Genomic DNA, 18371 nt, shown 5'->3' on the forward strand with positions numbered 1-18371 from the left:
CGCAGTCACCCGGCACTGCGGGGCAACCTGGAAAGTAAAAACACGGCCCCTTTCCCCGACTATCCCCGGTATACCCCCCGGACCTGGGGGGGGGGGGGGGGGGGCGTGGTTACAATTGACTGGTGCATAACAAACACTATGGAAATAATAAAATTAGGACTGTTTGAAACAGTATACAATTCATGTAGGTGTAACTGTTATATCTAATACCAAACTCCTCCTTTTGAAAATGGCAAGTAGATATACATCATTTAATGAAAAGCAAAATTCCTACTACTCTTAGAATGTAATTCAATGGCAGACATCAAAGGAAGGGAGGCTACTTTTACACTTAAAATTGCCAGTATCTATGGAAGGGAAACAACTGCATCTGAGCTGTGGTATTCTCACTTAGAAAAAAGGAAACTCCAGTTGCTGACCTTTGTTGGCATCCTTCATCCAGGCACTGAAAGTCTTGATGGATAAGTGGTAAACATAAACCTAAAATATAAAGCTGTTTGGCATCCCAAACCTGGCTAACTTGTTGTTGATAATCAATTATCTAGTAAGAATTGTAGTTTTCAGAAATAGGTGGATTTTGAGAAAGATGATTCACAGAGAAAAGATGTTGCCCCGATCAATTTGTCATAATTGTTAGACAAAGTTTGACAAGTTCCCAGAACATTCTTTAGCACTTCTGTGAAAATATTTGTGGAGCATGTAGACAATACAGACACATGCATCTCTATAACTAGCTTTTTTTTTAGGTTTTTATTGTATAAAGATTTGTAATGTCCCTGAATGAAATGCAAACTTAGAAAATTATTGTCAAGTGTTTTCATACCTTTAAATGATTACAGAACTACCAAAAACACTTCAATATAGAAGTAAGTTTACATCTTAATACCTGGTGATTACTTCAAAATAGGAAATTACATCTAATTACATTTACGGAGACTCAGCTATGTGCCCCTTCAACTAATGTTTAGTTATGCCAATATCCCGGTGCTGGGAAATCTGTTGGTGCCCTGACAACAACCATTGACAAGATTGTTGTCTCAAAGCAATTCCCTCAAACAGGAAAGTGTGTCTCTAAGCATGGGACTGACCATAAAACTGACTAAAAGCTTCAGCAATAATTAATGCTTCATTCGAGACAGCATCTCGGCTAAATCATTGACACTGAGCGACGATACGGTATAGATTTTCCTGGAGAATCTGTTTTGTTACCAGTATTGATCCACACGAAATAAGCAACATTTCCCCTGTGACAAGTTTGTGAGGGCTAATATGACAATATCTTAAATGCAAACCAATTTAATCAGACTATAGGAGCGGAGAAATAGTCTGCCGCGTGGCAATTATGCTTGTCCTATAAACTGATGATTCAATTGGCCTGGCAAACAATTCCAAGATCAACACAAAATTGTTGTTTGCTAGAGGGATGAAGAGCTAACTAAAAAAGGGTTAAACCAAAAATGACAATTGTAATGGTTTATATCTAGTACAAATAAGGAACTACTGAACTTTTGTTCTGAACTAAAGTTTTGCAAAAAAAATAGCTACAATAGATTCAGGTGTAAGATAGGTTCTATTATACAAGTTTGTTAAATATATTATGTGACAACAGGAATGAATTTCCATTTACCAATAAACCACCCTTAGCAATGATGCCTACATTCAACCCACACTACAGTAGTATGAAACTCCAGCTAACATTCAGAGGGACTGCCTTTGTCATTTTATTTAAGGCATTTCCACGCTACCATAAGTTATACTTTTGAAAGTAATATACCACGAAATCTTAAATTTCAGTCCTACAAATGGAAGTCAACAAAGTGGACAACTTGAGATTGGACCAATTAATTCCGGAATATGAACACTCCTCATTTCCCATGGCATTGATCCCTGTACAAGAACCAGCAGCTCTTAGAAAATTACCATTCTTTATGAACTTTAAATCTGTGCAGTTATGTGTCAAATAACATTTCCTTACCAGGGAAAAACCAGTCTGGTAACAAGGTTTATCAATTAGTGTAACAACTAAAATATTTCTAGTTTATTCAAATTAGATGAAAACGGAAGCTATAGGCATTGTGGAGGGAGAATCAAATGGTCCTGAAAATTGCCTATCGGTTCTGGCTTGCATTTAATTGGTTAAAAGGACACAATCTTTTCTGTAATGTTCAAACTTGCTCTTTAATGTCTGCTTCATAGATAAAATTGTCTCATTTTTCATAGAAATAAATCTTTATGAAAATGCAACTGGCTAAATAAATATTCTTAATGCAACATGCAGATAAAAGTTGCATGCATGTTAACCGTTAAAAAAAACAAGTTCTTAATTATTTATTGCACTGAACAATCGCTTATAAGGTACAAAACAGACTATAGAACTTCTCCATTTTCAAAGTACAGCCTTATCAATGTGGACCATATCACAAAGAGTACTGAATCAATGGCAAATCACTACATCACTACTTTTTTTCTCTCACTCCCTGGTGATGTCTTAAGCTGTGTTGCTAAATTATCTAATTTCTCTTTCTTCTAATCTTAAATCTAAACAAATTAAGACAAGTGAAGAAATGACAAAACCTAAATTCCTCAGCTGCTGAGTAAACATGTTTGCACACTTGTCATGGCTGTTTCAAAATTTTGTTATCGGCTTATCAAGTTAGTCTTTTCAACACTGTAAAATCTTGACTGGCAAGAAGAAATGCTCACAGCCTAAGGGAGACAAATATGACAAACTTTCTCCAGAAAGGCCAATTGAATGCTTTACCCTGAAAGGTCATTTAATGTGAATATTAAAAGTAGGTTAATGTTGGAGAATCAGGGAGTGGTGGCAGGCTCAAAACATGGCCATGTTATACCAAAGATGATATAAATAAACTAAAATTGTATCAAGATGACACATATGTTTTGGTGTAATGTGGCTCATTTATATCAATGGAAAGTTCATTTATGCTGTTGTCGGAGAACTAGAATTTTTACACATAGAAACTGTAGCAATAGTGGCAATAACCATTTTTAAATAGTGAGTACCCGGTATTTGAAATATAAAAAAAAAAAAACAAGAAAACTACATCCCACGGTCAACCAATATTTCTATTAAGTTTTATGAGTGAACCTGTCAGACATTTTGCGATCTATGTGACCCATGATTTATAAGACTATTTAAGACAAGGGCTGTAACTTTTGTCTACTATAAAACAAAGTTGTATGTGCATAGCCAGGAATTTCAAGAAGCAGACAGACACATAAATCTAAAAAAAAACACATTTAATTGGAATTTAACCTTTGGTGTTTTGAAAACTCATTTAAATTGCATGAAACATCATCACATATAAGCTTGTGATCTCTTAATTCCTTAATAATCTGTCAAATCCAAAAAAATCATTGTCTGGGATGCCCTCAACGATTTACACAAGTATGTATCAATTTCAAAGAAAATAGTTCCACAGTGATGTAATCTGAAAGGACAACCCACATTCAATTGCAGATGTCTCTTTTTGCAAAGACGAGATATCTCTTATTTTCAATCCAGTAATGTTCAAATAGATCTTATAAAGCTGTCATTATCAACGTAAATGATGGATGCAAGTATGAAACAACAACACAAGACCGTCAAAAACTTGGTTCAACTGTTTGCAAATGAACTTTTGAGAAATTGAAGACTCTGGTGCATTAATGAGCGCGGTTTTCGCTCTGCCAAACTACACCAAGAGAATTTTCAATCATCTATAGCCTGCCGATCGCCCTCACACATGTCATCGTCAGCAACTGCACATATTATTTTACGTAACAATGTATCAACGTGGAATATTTACCTAAGGGGCTGGCTCGTACACCCACAAATCATCCCTACATGTACAGTTTACCTTGGTTTCACAACAACAAGCTGTTTTAACTTAAATTTAGCCTTAACTCACACTCATTTAAGTGCTGAAAACTGAGAAGTTCAAAACCGCTTTTAGGGCAGTAGAAAATGACCGGCTCTTCATTGCATAAAGGCATTATGGGCATGTTTTTAATATCTGATTGATGAGAACGCTAAGCTAAGTTTATTTGAAAACAGAAGTATAGCTAGCAGTTATTTACAACCTTAGTTATGTTCATTAATAATTGTTATTTAGGAAAAATTATGTTTTAATTTTCATATTATGATATTATAATTTAGCAAGATCGCTTTTGCGCTTTTTTGTCAACATTATATAAGAATTCATTAGATATTGCATATCCGGTCTTATGTTCTACTATACTGTGGCAGGGAAAACACAGGGTACATAATTATAGATCAAATACTATTTAGCAACATGTATCCAAGTAATCCATTCTGTATGAGGAACATGAAAAATGAGTATGGATATCTTATGTTGACTGTCAACCAACATTTTGACCATCTTCAACATTCAACAAAAATATGTTGAGATACCAAACATCATGACTTTACAATTGTACTACATTTATATCACAATGATGATAAATCAAAGACACATATAAATGATGGTTCATCTTCTAAAACATTGATTGGTGACTGAAAAAGCAACAGAGTAGAAATGATGATGATGGGAATTGTAACAACAAGAGGCAACAACAGAGACAAGAGTATTAGTTACAGCCATAGGTGGAAGTATTAGACAGAGGTGGTGAAAACAATGTAATATATCATAGACAGGTATAGACATTATTTCCCCTTACCCAATTCATCTACCCTTGCCCAACCCATCACCCTTTGCCCAATCTTTCATCCCTTGGCCAACGTTTCAGCCCTTGGCCAACACTTCAGCCCTTGCCCAACCCTGCACCCCTTGCCACATCCTTCAACCTTTGGCCAACCTTTCACCCCTTACACTCACCTGTTGCCTCATCCTTCACCAGTTGGCCAACCCTTTACCCCTTGTGCAACATTTCACTCCTTGCCCAACCCTTCACTCCTTGACAAACCCTTCACCCCTTGGAAAACCCTTTGCCCACCCTTCACCCCTTGCCCAATCTTTTGCCTCTTGCTCAAACCTTAGCCAACCCTTCGCCTCTTGGCAAACCCTTCACCCCTTGGCCAACCCTTCACCCATTGCATAATATTTTGCCCCTTGTCAAACCCTTCACCCCTGGCAAACCCTTCACCCCTTGCCAAACCCTTCACCCCTGGCAAACCCTTCACCCTTTGGCCAACCCTTCGCCTCTTGGCCAACCCTTCGCCTCTTGGCCTAACCCTTCACCACTTGCCAAACCTTTCACCCTTGCCTAACCCATCACCTCTTGCCAAATCCTTTGCCCCTTGCCTAGCACTTCATCTCTTGGCCACCCCTTCATCCCTTGCCCAATCCTTTGCCCCTTGCCCAACCCTTCACCCTCGCCCAATCCTTTGCCCCTTGGCCAACCCTTCACCCCCTGCCCAATTCTTTGCCCTTGCCTAACCCTTCACCTCTTGCTCAATCCTTTGCCCCTTGCCTAACCCTTCAACCCTTGCCAAACCCTTCACCCCTTGCCCAATCCTTTGCTCCTTGGCCAACCCTTCACCCTTGCACAATCCTTTGCCCCTTGCCTCACCCTTCACCTCTTGCTCAACCCTTCAACCCTTGCCAAACCCTCCACCCCTTTCAAAACCCTTCACCCCTTGACCAATCCTTCACCCCTTGCCCAATCCTTCACCCCTTGCCAATCCTTCACCCCTTGCCCAGTCATTCACCCAGTGCCCAACCCTTCACCCCTTGCCAAACCATTCACCCCTTGCCCAATCATTCACCCCATGCCCAACCCTTCACCCCTTGGCCAACCCATCACCCCTTGCCCAATCCTTTGCCCCTTGCCAAACCCTTCACCCCTTTGCCAACCCTTTGCCTCTTGCCAAACCCTTCAGCCCTTGGCCAACCCTCCACCCCTTTCCCAATCCTTTGCCCCTTGGCCAACCCTTCACCCCTTGCCAGACCCTTCACCTCTTGGCCAACCCTTCACCCCTTGCCTAAACAGACATTATTTTGAAAAACTTTTTTATGATAGTAAATGGTTTTCGAGAAATCCAACTTCTTATCCAATTTGTATCTGTGATGGCCTCTGTCGACTGAGTCGCCCTTGCTGAAGTACTAGACTGTGTTGATGTCTACAAGGTCATCATGGATCTTGTACATCAAATGAAGTCTTCTTTGTTAACATAGCTGTTCAAGAGTCATCCATCTGAGGTCTTTGATCATCGTGGGGATGCATCCTGCAGTTCTTGATGAGTAGTTCTTGTAAATGAAGCTTGCAACTCTTTACTGTACTTGCTCATAAGGTTAAAGAGGGTTTGTAAGGGTCCCAGACAGATGAGGCCTTTTCTAGGATTGGTCAGACCATGGTTAATGGGAAGCTTCCTTAATTGGTGGCATACCATTTTAAAGGTTTGAAACCCATCTGCCAAGTTTCCTCGCAATTGTATAATTAATACAGAGAGGTCCCCTTGAAGTCTGTACCTGTCTTGTTCACTGGTGATGGCTTTGAAGAGCATTTCTTAAAGTGTGTGACACCGATCAACATTTATGTTGTGCAATAGTTTAAAAGTCGATGGATTTGTGTAATCCATTGAATCCATATCTAATAATCTATGTGGTTATCTGATAACAATATTTATGACAAGAAGCACAAACTCAAATTTAAGATATTATGACCAATGTTCGAGTGAAAATTAAACATTTAAGCTTTGGTTCAGTACAGCACATTATTAAGTAAACAATTAGTATTATTTTAATATACTTCATGGAAATCTGACATAAATAAGTGCAACTAAACATGATTTTTTATGCATTAGTGTACATGAGCGCAATTAAAATGTGACCTAATTTATAATTAATATTATTTAACATGAAACATAGGGATTTTTCTAGTATTATCTACAAAACAAGCCAATTTAGACTAAATGGTTCCAATTCTCCGGAGGATACTTTCGATCTCTCCCCCAAACAGACGTGTAGAGTAAAAAAATGACTTTATTACTGATCAAAATTTAACGCTGAGAGTAAAAAAATGACTTTATTACTGATCAAAATTTAACGCTGATCAGTTTTCCACGTCTGTAAAGCTCGAAATTTACTGTTGAAATGTTTCCAAGGTCAGTTTTCAACGTGGTCACAAAATAATGTTACACCAAAAATCTGACCAACTGATCTAAGACGACTGGTTCTTACAAACCTGGGAGTAGACTTTGTAATACAAACACACTTCAAAACATGCACTCTGCTTTTCTTCTCATCTTCATCAATCGTGAGTGTACCTAAAATATCCTTTCGGTATTTTATAAACGAGAAGAATATGCTCTTCATATCAGATGATCTACAAATCGCCTCCTTAATCTTCGCACGTGTTTATGTCTTCAGCAACTACTTCCCGCCATATGTCAAACACGCTGGAGATTCACTGGTTGAAATATTACGATGAGCGATTTGATTGGTCGATATCTGCACACTATCGAGGACCGTAGCCGAATGTATCCGATTCAGTCATAGATGCTACACGGTCACGCCCCCTCACTGTCGGTAAGGTAAGTCATTTATTTTAGAATTGATTAATGCATTGTGTTTCTTTTAGTTTCATGTTTTACTATGGTTATGCTTATAGCCCTGCTGCTGTGTAATTACGTGATACAAAATGGGTGTAGTGTGGCGACGATTTTAACTGTAAACATGTACAGTAATGTTTACCATTAAAATATTTTCTGCAAAAAAACACCAAAGCAGCAAAGTTAAACTTGAATGATAAAACTATTTTACAATCTAGAAATAAGAACATGTACATGTCAACAGTGGCCTGTTAATTTCAATGAAAGTAATTTAAAATGTTCAGTCATATATATTTCATTATCATATTTTATTATCTTAAATGTACCTGAACTTTGTATAATTTGAACAAACCCATGTTGCTTTCTACATTTCTCAATTTGAAATGCAGCTGACTCATTACATTTTCTAAAAAGAATATGTTAATTAGAGAAATAAAGTAGAAACAAAACAAATGAGTAAATTGTGTAATTTTGTGTAGATAAGTTGTTTAATTAGTATGTCATTATAAGTGTGTGTTTTTTTTTAATTTTCCATTTCAGTGTATATTTTCTAGCCTTATTTGGTATAATGATTTAAAGCCCCCAGGGAATTAGCTGTAGCCTGTATGTGTAGCCAGTACCCTGTAGGTATAGCATGTATGAGTAGCATGTAGGTGTAGCTGGTAGGTGTAAGTGTAGCCTGTAGGTGTAGCCAGTACCCTGTAGGTGTAGTGTGTATGAGTAGCATGTAGGTGTAGCTGGTAGGTGTAAGTGTAGCCTGTAGGTGTAGCCAGTACCCTGTAGGTGTAGCGTGTATGAGTAGCATGTAGGTGTAGCTGGTATGTGTAAGTGTAGCCTGTAGGTGTAGCCAGTACCCTATAGGTGTATCGTGTATGAGTAGCATGAAGGTGTAGCTGGTAGGTGTAAGTGTAGCCTGTAGGTGTAGCCAGTACCCTGTAGGTGCAGCATGTCTGGGTAGCTGGTAGGTGTAAGTGTAGCCTGTAGGTGTAGCATGTATGAGAAGCATGTAGGTGTAGCTGGCAGGTGTAAGTGTAGCCTGTAAGTGTAGCCGGTACCCTGTAGGTGCAGCATGTGTGGGTAGCATGTAAGTGTAGCTGGTAGGTGTAAGTGTAGCCTGTAAGTGTAGCCGGTACCCTGTAGGTGTAGCATGTATGGGTAGCATGTAGGTGTAGCTGGTAGGTGTAAGTGTAGCCTGTAGGTGTAGCCAGTACCCTGTAGGTGTAGCGAGTATGAGTAGCATGTAGGTGTAGCTGGTAGGTGTAAGTGTAGCCTGTAGGTGTAGCCAGTACCCTGTAGGTGTAGCGTGTATGAGTAGCATGTAGGTGTAGCTGGTAGGTGTAAGTGTAGCCTGTAGGTGTAGCCAGTACCCTGTAGGTGTAGCGTGTATGGGTAGCATGTAGGTTTAGCTGGTAGGTGTAAGTGTAGCCTGTAGGTGTAGCATGTATGGGTAGCATGTAGGTGTAGCTGGTAGGTGTAAGTGTAGCCAGTACCCTGTAGGTGTAGCGTGTATGGGTAGCATGTAGGTTTAGCTGGTAGGTGTAAGTGTAGCCTGCAGGTGTAGCATGTAGGTGTACGTGTAGCCTGTAAGTGTAGCCTGTAGGTGTAGCCAGTACCCTGTAGTTGTAGCATGTATGGGTAGCATGTAGGTGTAGCTGGTAACTGGTAGGTGTAGCCGGTACCCTGTAGGTGCAGCATGTGTGGGTAGCATGTAAGTGTAGCTGGTAGGTGTAAGTGTAGCCTGTAAGTGTAGCCGGTACCCTGTAGGTGTAGCATGTATGGGTAGCATGTAGGTGTAGCTGGTAGGTGTAAGTGTAGCCTGTAGGTGTAGCCAGTACCCTGTAGGTGTAGCGAGTATGAGTAGCATGTAGGTGTAGCTGGTAGGTGTAAGTGTAGCCTGTAGGTGTAGCCAGTACCCTGTAGGTGTAGCGTGTATGAGTAGCATGTAGGTGTAGCTGGTAGGTGTAAGTGTAGCCTGTAGGTGTAGCCAGTACCCTGTAGGTGTAGCGTGTATGGGTAGCATGTAGGTTTAGCTGGTAGGTGTAAGTGTAGCCTGTAGGTGTAGCATGTATGGGTAGCATGTAGGTGTAGCTGGTAGGTGTAAGTGTAGCCAGTACCCTGTAGGTGTAGCGTGTATGGGTAGCATGTAGGTTTAGCTGGTAGGTGTAAGTGTAGCCTGCAGGTGTAGCATGTAGGTGTACGTGTAGCCTGTAAGTGTAGCCTGTAGGTGTAGCCAGTACCCTGTAGTTGTAGCATGTATGGGTAGCATGTAGGTGTAGCTGGTAACTGGTAGGTGTAGCCGGTAGGTGTAGCTGGTAGGTGTAGCTGGTAGGTGTAGCTGGTAGGTGTAGCTGGTAGGTGTAGCTGGAAACTGGTAGGTGTAGCTGGTAGGTGTAGCTGGTAACTGGTAGGTGTAGCTGGTAACTGGTAGGTGTAGCTGGTGGTGTAGCTGGTAACTGGTAGGTGTAGCTAGTAGGTGTAGCTGGTAACTGGTAGGTGTAGCTGGTAGGTGTAGCTGGTAACTGGTAGGTGTAGCTGGTAACTGGTAGGTGTAGCCGGTAACTGGTAGGTGTAGCCTGTAGTTCTATGTGTAGCCTGTAGATGTAGCTTATAGCCTGTATGTATAGCCTGTAGTTGTATGTGTAGCGCGTAAATGTAGCTGGTAGCCTGTTGGTGAAGCAATTAACTCATAAGTGTAGCCTGTTGCTTTAGGTGTATGCTGTTATTGAGCTGGTAGCCTGTAGGTGTAGCTGGTAGCCTGTATATGTAGTATGTAGGTGTAGCCAGTTAACCTGTAGGCAATTACAAAATTACAGATGTATATCTTTAAGTTGCCTGCACATCTCTGAAATGTTTACAGAATGGCCTTGGTATGTTGTAAACATTTTCTGCTAGGTTCTATAGGGTTACTACGGAAACAAATATTTCAAGTGATTCATGTTATAGTAAAAGTTCAGACAGAGTAAGGCAATGATAATACTTCTCAATCACATCACTGTGATAAGAACTGAATGAGTTGTTCAGATGATAAAATTAATAAGATTGACATGTGACAATAATTTATGTTTATAAATTCATTATATATTCTACTAAGTTTCCCTTTCCCATGTCTATGAATTTGAAAAGTAATTTGAAGTTGTGAGTTGGTATTACAGTTGCTAGCTGTTTGAATCTTAAAAATAACATCTGATTTTTTATCAGGGGCGTAGCCAGCGTTACGCACTTACGCATGTGCATAACATCATTTTGAAAAATGAAAAAAAATATGGCCAAAAATGACATCAAAGTTGAGGGCTAAGCTAAATATTGATATCAGAATAAAGGGAAGATCAGCTATAGTAAGCATTGTTTCCCTGCGCTAGAGAGCTTTCTGTGCCTAAATCAATCACTTGGTAACTACAAAGTCGACAGCCTCAAATCTATAAATCCCTCCAAATACAAATCAGTGCTCAACATGTAAGTTCCATTGTCCTTTTTCCCCTTGGGAGCTCCCTCCCTGAACCCACTAATGGCTACAGCGATATTTACCTCCCACAACCTCCCCCTTTTGTGCGTAACATTCAGTTAAGCCTGGCTATGCCCCTGTCTATACAACGAATCATAAAAAATGAAAAATAGCTAGTTACTGAAAAGAACTTTCATAAATAACCTGTAAATAGTAGTGTTGTGCTGATGATCGATTATAATCGACAATTGATCGGAAAGGCCTATGTCGGCGACAATCGATAGTGAAATCTGAACAATCGATAGTGAAATCTGAACAATCGATTATACAAACAAGGGACGTAACCGCTACCGAATAATTTACTTATTTCTGGTTAATGCTAGTTTATGTTGAAATGTAAAGGTGTTACTATGTTAAGTTATGTACTCATATTCTTATCAAGTCAATAAGTTACTACAGTACCTTATTACAAATTTTCTTTGTAATTTAACTGCTAAAGGATTGGTTCTCAACTTCTCATGTTTGTGGTTTAAACATGTTAAACATGTTATCGTTTACTTCTAACCATGTAAGAATTTTGTTTTTTTCAGTTTTCTGAAAGAAACTGTTCCTGTAAAACAGAAACTGTTCTTGTAAAAGAATATTCAACTGCTTGTTGAACTTGTTTCTGACTGATTATTAAAAAGAAATTGATATCTTTTTTTGTGTTTATTTATACATGTATACAATGCTAAATGTAAGACAATAATTAGAGCCTGTGGACTCATGTTCTGTAAAAGTAACTTGTAAACACTAAAAGATAGTTGCTTTCTGAATAAATAATGTAATTTATATAAAGAAATCAACAAACAATATTGTAAGGGAACATTGGTGCTTAAAACTGGTGCATGCACTGTATCTGTTTGCCTTAAATATGATGAGCAAAGATAATTAAATAATAATTAAATCGATTAATAATCAATCATTAATCAGTTTCATAAACCGATTATTTTTTCTGACCGCTTCCCAACACTAGTAAATAGGCATCTTATAAACCTGCTTTAAAGCTTACTCGTTGAGCAAATTTTGCTCCACTCAGAAGGAAGTGAAAATGCGGTAACACAATAAACTAATGCATCATATTTATATTCCTATACATCATATTTGATTCAAAAACTGCAAATATTATAGTCAGCAGCTTAAAGCAAGTGTCCCAGCTTTGTTCAGTAAGTTTGTTTTCATTGGCACATAATGAAACAAGTTACTGATTGTGTTAGGTCTCTTAAACTCTTCTTATTAACCTACAGCCTCATATCAAAAAGTATCTACAATGCATATAATTTTGTTCAAAAGAATGTTGACTGAACTTGTAAAACATAAACATATATATGTAAGCATTTAAATGTCACTGGACCTCTCACTGCTGCAGATAACCTTTGATATATTTAGTTGCTAAGAAATTACTTTATTTCTAACTTTTATGCTTGTAAAAGGGTTGTAGTATTTTTGATTTATATTTGATAACCCTATTTGCAGAAAATTATGGGCCTTTAAGTTCCATGAAGTTGAAATTACATCTTACATGATCAACATCCTCAATAAAGATTAAATACATAATTTCTTGCATACTATAAAGTAAGGTTTCAAATGACAGGCTAGCTGTCAGAGAAAATGAATTTGTCATCACCATTACAAGGTTGTATATCAGCAGGCTGACAGTGACTTGTGGTGTTGGAGACACATTCTGCAATTTGTGTTTACATCAAGACAGTTTATACTGTTGTTTTTCTGTACATGTGTTCAGATCATTTAATAACAAGGAACTATGTTCAAACATTGCACGGTATTTCTGCATATCTTTACTTTATTTGATAGTTTACATATATGTGTATACTTTTAGTGAAACATGTCAGATTCTTATCTGATAATTTTTGCATACCATTAAAGATACCTTTAAATGGATATGGTACAATAATTGTTATTGCATTTTATATATTTATTACACATATATGTGAACAGATCTTTCTAAGTTTCATTTATTTGTACCAATTTTGACCCTTATTTGCCTGTTTATTTTGAATATATAATAATATGCAATTCAGGTTTAAAAATCTCAGGAGTTAATAATAGCACAAAACATTTTCTATTTTAAAGGGATTTTATGTCCTTGATATCTAAAAAGGAAGTAATAGATGATAATTTGGAGAGCTGTTTCCTTATTACAGATGGCGATAAACTACAGCTGTATTGCACGGGGGACAGTTATCCTGTGTAGCCATGGCAACCAGGCGGGCTCAACAAACTATGAGCAGTTTGCTGATTCTGTCCTCAAACAGATTCCGACCAGGAACAATGGGAAAACCACAGTCAACATGAATGGGTAGGTGAACTTCATGGGCCAAACCTTGACAATTTACTGTAAATAGGATGTGTTAGTTTAGACTTAAATGTTGTATTTGCAATTTATCATATTGAAGAAACATTTTCAAAAAATTAAATGCAGCGATCATATACTGAAAGCTTTCACCGATGGAACTTTTCTTATTTTATAACAGGAAAATTGTCTTTGGACTTAATAATGAAAATGTTGTTTATAAACGCAGTTACATGTAGACACTCAGACTTATTGAGCACAGTTTATTATTAAATTGGGCTATTAATAATCTTTATCATTCACTATAATATTAAATATATATTTGATAAAGCATTTAAATGTATGTACAGATTACTGTACGTATATCTTCCATTTCAGGCAAGCTGAGAAGTGTTAACTTTGTGCTTCGTTTTATTAAATTCAAAGAATTATTGTGATATAAACTTACTGTTATTTGTTTTGCTTGAATGTGTCTTATGTTTTTATTTTGTTTTAGGTAATCATCTTATCATTTTGCTTGATAAATTTCATGGTGTTTTTCAGTTGCAAGTTTCATTGTATAGTAGAAAATGGCATTATTTTCATGTGTGCAGCGAAGCCAGACTTTAAAACACAGCCTTGTTTCGCTTTTCTCACAGAGGTATGGGCTTCTTTTCCTCAGAATTCAACCAAAACAAAAGCTGTATGTTTTCTCTCAAAACTGTATATCAATTAGTGAGTGTTTGGCATTTCATTTTGACATTTTCTCTGGAAATTATCTGATGTATCAGTATTTAAAACTGGCTATTACAGATTGCATAAGGTTTCATAACATATCTCTGATTTGCATGAATATTTTATGTGAAACATATTATATCATCTCATTATGATCTCATTTAGGTACTATTTATGCAGTCTTTCTTTCAATTTACATAAAAGAGTTTTCAACTTGACTGACTTGATCAAGTACTTTGAAATTGCCTTATCGTTACTTGGCACTTGTATCTGATTTACTTTACTTTAAAAATTAAAACAGTAAAAAATAAGCATCTGCTTGTTGTATCAACTATGTACTTTCACATGTTTATAAAAGCAGGGGATCTAATTTCGATAGGGCATGTAATGCCTTTTCTTTCTTGCTAAATTTGCATTTTGCTTAGGTTAGTTGAAGTTTCATGTATATGTTGTTATGCCATGTTGTCCATCGTCTGTTTTAGTAACACTATCATTAAAACAATACAAATTATGCACCAGTCAATTGTAACCACGGCCCCCAGGTCCGGAGAAATGGGCCGTGTGTTTACTTTTCAGGTGGCCCCGCAGTGCTGGGTGAATGCGTTGGTTTTGTGTTCGCGCAAAATATAGCAGGGAATGGGCCTTACCTAGGCCCCCTGGGGGTGGGGGCATTTGACCATTTTGACCATCAGTTCATCCCCACAGGGCGGGGATTTTAACCGGGGTTGGCTGGACCAAAAGTCAAAGTCCCCGCTATTCCCCGGACCTGGGGGGCCGTGGTTACAATTGACTGGTGTATTACAGGGACAAGCCCAACAGACAACTTCCAAATATAAACCCTGATTAGAGGCACAAGGCAAGGGCCCAAATGACACTGAACTACAGACACAAACATAAATACCACACACACAAACACACTCACACATACAAACAACACATACACATGTATAAACACCATATACACATGTATAAACACCACACACACACACACACACACACACACGCACACATACAAACAACACATACACATGTATAAACACCACACACACATGCACACAAAATTTTAATGCCTGCACACATGTATAAACACCACACACATACAAATACCACAACCACATATACATGTATAAACATCACATACACACATAAACACACCACACACACATACAAACACAACATATACACATATAAAACCACATACACAGGTACAAACAACACAAACAGTCACCACACATAACATGTTTGTTTTTTAGTATGAGCAACAAGCTAACAGTTACTTATCTCGGTGTTTGCAGTAGGCAAGATTATTTCTGTTACAGATCAAGGACCAATTCCACAACCAGAATCTGTCAGACAGAGCTGGGGTGGCTGACAGCCATACATTTGACTCAGAGTTCAACAGTACCCTCGCCAAAAACATGGTCAGTGACCTCTCATGTAAATTTAATATTATTAAGTGATTGCAAGGGTTGATATTTGAGTTAAATGAGAACAAATTTAAGCATACACAGTGCACAGCATGTATAACACAAAGCCCATTTTTTTTAGTGTAGGCAGGGCAGTCATAATATCCAACATAAGGGCGAGTTTAGAAGCTGGCAGCATGCCAAAGGGCGGACTGTTGGGTCATTTGGTCAGTTGGCAGATCGGTCGGTCTATTGCAATTTTCCGGAGAATAACTTGAAAACCACTGTTTGGAACTTTAAACATAAGTAAAGCAAATGAGAGAAAGTGCACTGTACAAGAACCATAACTCTTATTTAGTCAATTACTTTTTTCTTTGTTCGGAGCATAACTTGAAAATCAGTGGGTGAAATTTTATTAAACATTATGCAATGGTAAGAACAATGAGAACAATAAGAGGAAATGCAGTGTACAAGAACCTTAAGTCTATTTATGCTAATTACAGAGTTATTGTCCTTTGTATCTTTCTTCTGTGCAAACCATTACTTGAAAACTACCAGATGCTCTCTAGTAAAACTTTTTTTTCAATGGTAAAGCACAATGAGAGGAAGTACAGTGTACAGGAATCATAAGACTATTTTAGCTACCGCAATTAAAGATCCTTGTCTGGATCGTAATTTGAAAACTCCTGGACAGCATTCAGTAATAGATATAGTGTAGATTTACATTATAAGTTGGAAAACTAAGTTATGATTGTTGAGGATAATCATTCTTTATATCAATTATATAGAAAAACTTCCCTGCACATGTTTTCACATTTTTTATTTTGCACTCTCATTCCAATTTTTTTCGTTCAAATTCAGATGGACAAAATATAAAATTGGTGTGACCTTAATTTTTTTCCCCAGGATAAGTTTTCCAAGCCTGGTGCAGGTGACAAGGTGGCAGTGCTACAGGGTCAAGTAAAGGAAGTACAGGGTGTCATGAGACAGAACATTGAGTCTGTTATACAGCGTGGAGAACGGCTTGACGACCTCATGGATAAAACAGATGAGCTTGAAGCTGGTGTAAGTAGTGGATGGCCCTTGGCTTTCTTTATTTATATGAAAATTGTTTTAAAAGTATTATCGAAGAAAACATAAACAGCATTTTGATTTATGAATGTAACCTATAATAATTGAAAATTTTTTAGTTGCAGCTGCATTGTCATTTTCATTTCTAATGTCAGCAATTGTTCATAATCGGCAACTTTAATATTTTTTCATACATTTGGATTTAGAGAATACATACTTTGTACTTCTTACAGTAATTGCCGTATATCTTTTGCAGGCAGCAACATTTCAAAGAACAGCATCCAAGATACGGAAGAAGTACTGGTGGAAGAACACCAAGATGAAGATCATCGTTGGTTGTGTGGTATTTGTGATCCTGGTTGGCATCGTGCTAGCCATTGTGTTTGGTGGACATTTGGTGGGCGGAGGGGGCGATGACGACAATAAATCCACCCCAGCACCCCCCATCACTTCCACACAAACAATGGGCAGATAGGCATGTCATTCATGTGATGAAGAATTTTGATGACATTCTTGTTTATTTAATGAAGTTTGTTTTTATGAAGCATAGCTTTACTATTTATAAATGTCTGGTAAGGTCTCATACTTCATTGCTTTAAAGCTCAATTTCATATCATCTTATATCTGAATTACCATTTGTTCCTATTTATCAAACAGATTAAGAGTCCTGATGTTGAATACAAATTTGGTGGCCATTTACAATAGCTGTGTATAGTAATTGATTTTAAATGTTATTTCAAGGTATAAAGACCGCAATACTATATAGCAGTATAAACTATTTGCAAAATGTTTCATTAAAGATAAATCATTTTTAGTCATTAACCACTTTAATTTTAATGCAGTATTAAGTTATTTTTGTTTTGTTTTTAATGATGTTTTAATTAGTACATAATGTAATATAGATGCATACTACATGTAATACATTACTAGTAAGTTAGGCCCAGGTGCGTTCTTGCTTTTTAATTTATAGATTTTTTTCTTCATGCATTTTTACCATTTTTACTGATTGAACATGGCAATCACACATTTTTCATTAATTGATAAACTATTATTGAGATTTTCCTAACCAGTGACCATGGCCAGCTCTCCTGAGTGCAATAAATAAAACATGATGTCAACTTGCACCACTCAATACAGCTTCTTTCAATGTCCATACTGTTGTGATGTACCCATCATTGCCTTGATGGTAGACTATGATAGTGGTGCTGAGTCATCTGTTAGTGAATAAAATATGTTATGAAGTGGCTGTTTGTTTAAGAAGAAAAAGGGAAGAAAATAGCAATGAAATGTACAGCAAGTTATTATAAATTGCCTCTAAAAATAAAAAATACCACCTAAACTTGACAACCTACACTCTTATGTCCTTATATGCAGCATTCCAAAGTAAACAAACACTTAGCGTGACTTTGACTTTATAGAAACGGACTAGGGTCTTGCACGCAACACATCGTCTTAATATGTCGAATACATGTGGCAATTTATTTTAGAATCTGTCCATACAAGAGGGTTACAGCCAGGACAGAACCAACTATACTCTTATGTTCTTATATGCAGCATTCCATAGTTAACAAACACTTAGTGTGACCTTTACCTTAGAGGTAGGGACACAGGTCTTGCACGTGACACGTTGTCTTGGTATGTCAAACACATGTGGCAAGTTATTTTAAAATCTGTCCATATACGAGATAATTACTGCCTGGACAGGACCCCTATACTCTTCGTCCTAATATGCAGCATTCCATAGTATTCAAACACCAAGTGTGACCTTGACCTTAAAGGTAGGAACACATGTCTTGTACGCAACACATTATCTTGCCGAGCACATGTTGCAAGTTATTTAAAACTGTCCATAAAAGAGAAAGTTACAGCCCA

At 37.6% G+C, this 18371-nt stretch overlaps 1 protein-coding gene across 4 annotated transcripts; it reads left to right on the forward strand.

Moving 5' to 3' along the window:
- The first annotated feature begins 7380 nt into the window (after positions 1-7380).
- On the forward strand, positions 7381-17740 carry LOC128207575 (vesicle-associated membrane protein 7-like). 4 transcript variants are annotated; one of them, XM_052910607.1, is made up of 6 exons: positions 7381-7490; positions 13160-13314; positions 13852-13948; positions 15342-15443; positions 16335-16493; positions 16756-17740. In XM_052910607.1, exons 1-6 carry the CDS (start codon positions 7461-7463, stop codon positions 16972-16974), a joined length of 762 nt encoding a protein of 253 aa, XP_052766567.1. In that variant the 5' UTR covers positions 7381-7460; the 3' UTR covers positions 16975-17740. The 4 variants fall into 4 exon arrangements, with proteins under 4 accessions (XP_052766567.1, XP_052766590.1, XP_052766574.1 ...); XM_052910630.1 differs by having other exon boundaries at positions 7387-7495; XM_052910614.1 differs by lacking the exon at positions 7381-7490 and adding an exon at positions 12564-12777.
- The last annotated feature ends 631 nt before the right edge of the window (positions 17741-18371 follow it).

The sequence above is a fragment of the Mya arenaria genome, chromosome 2, assembly GCF_026914265.1.
Source record: "Mya arenaria isolate MELC-2E11 chromosome 2, ASM2691426v1".
Taxonomy (NCBI): Eukaryota; Metazoa; Mollusca; class Bivalvia; order Myida; family Myidae; genus Mya; species Mya arenaria.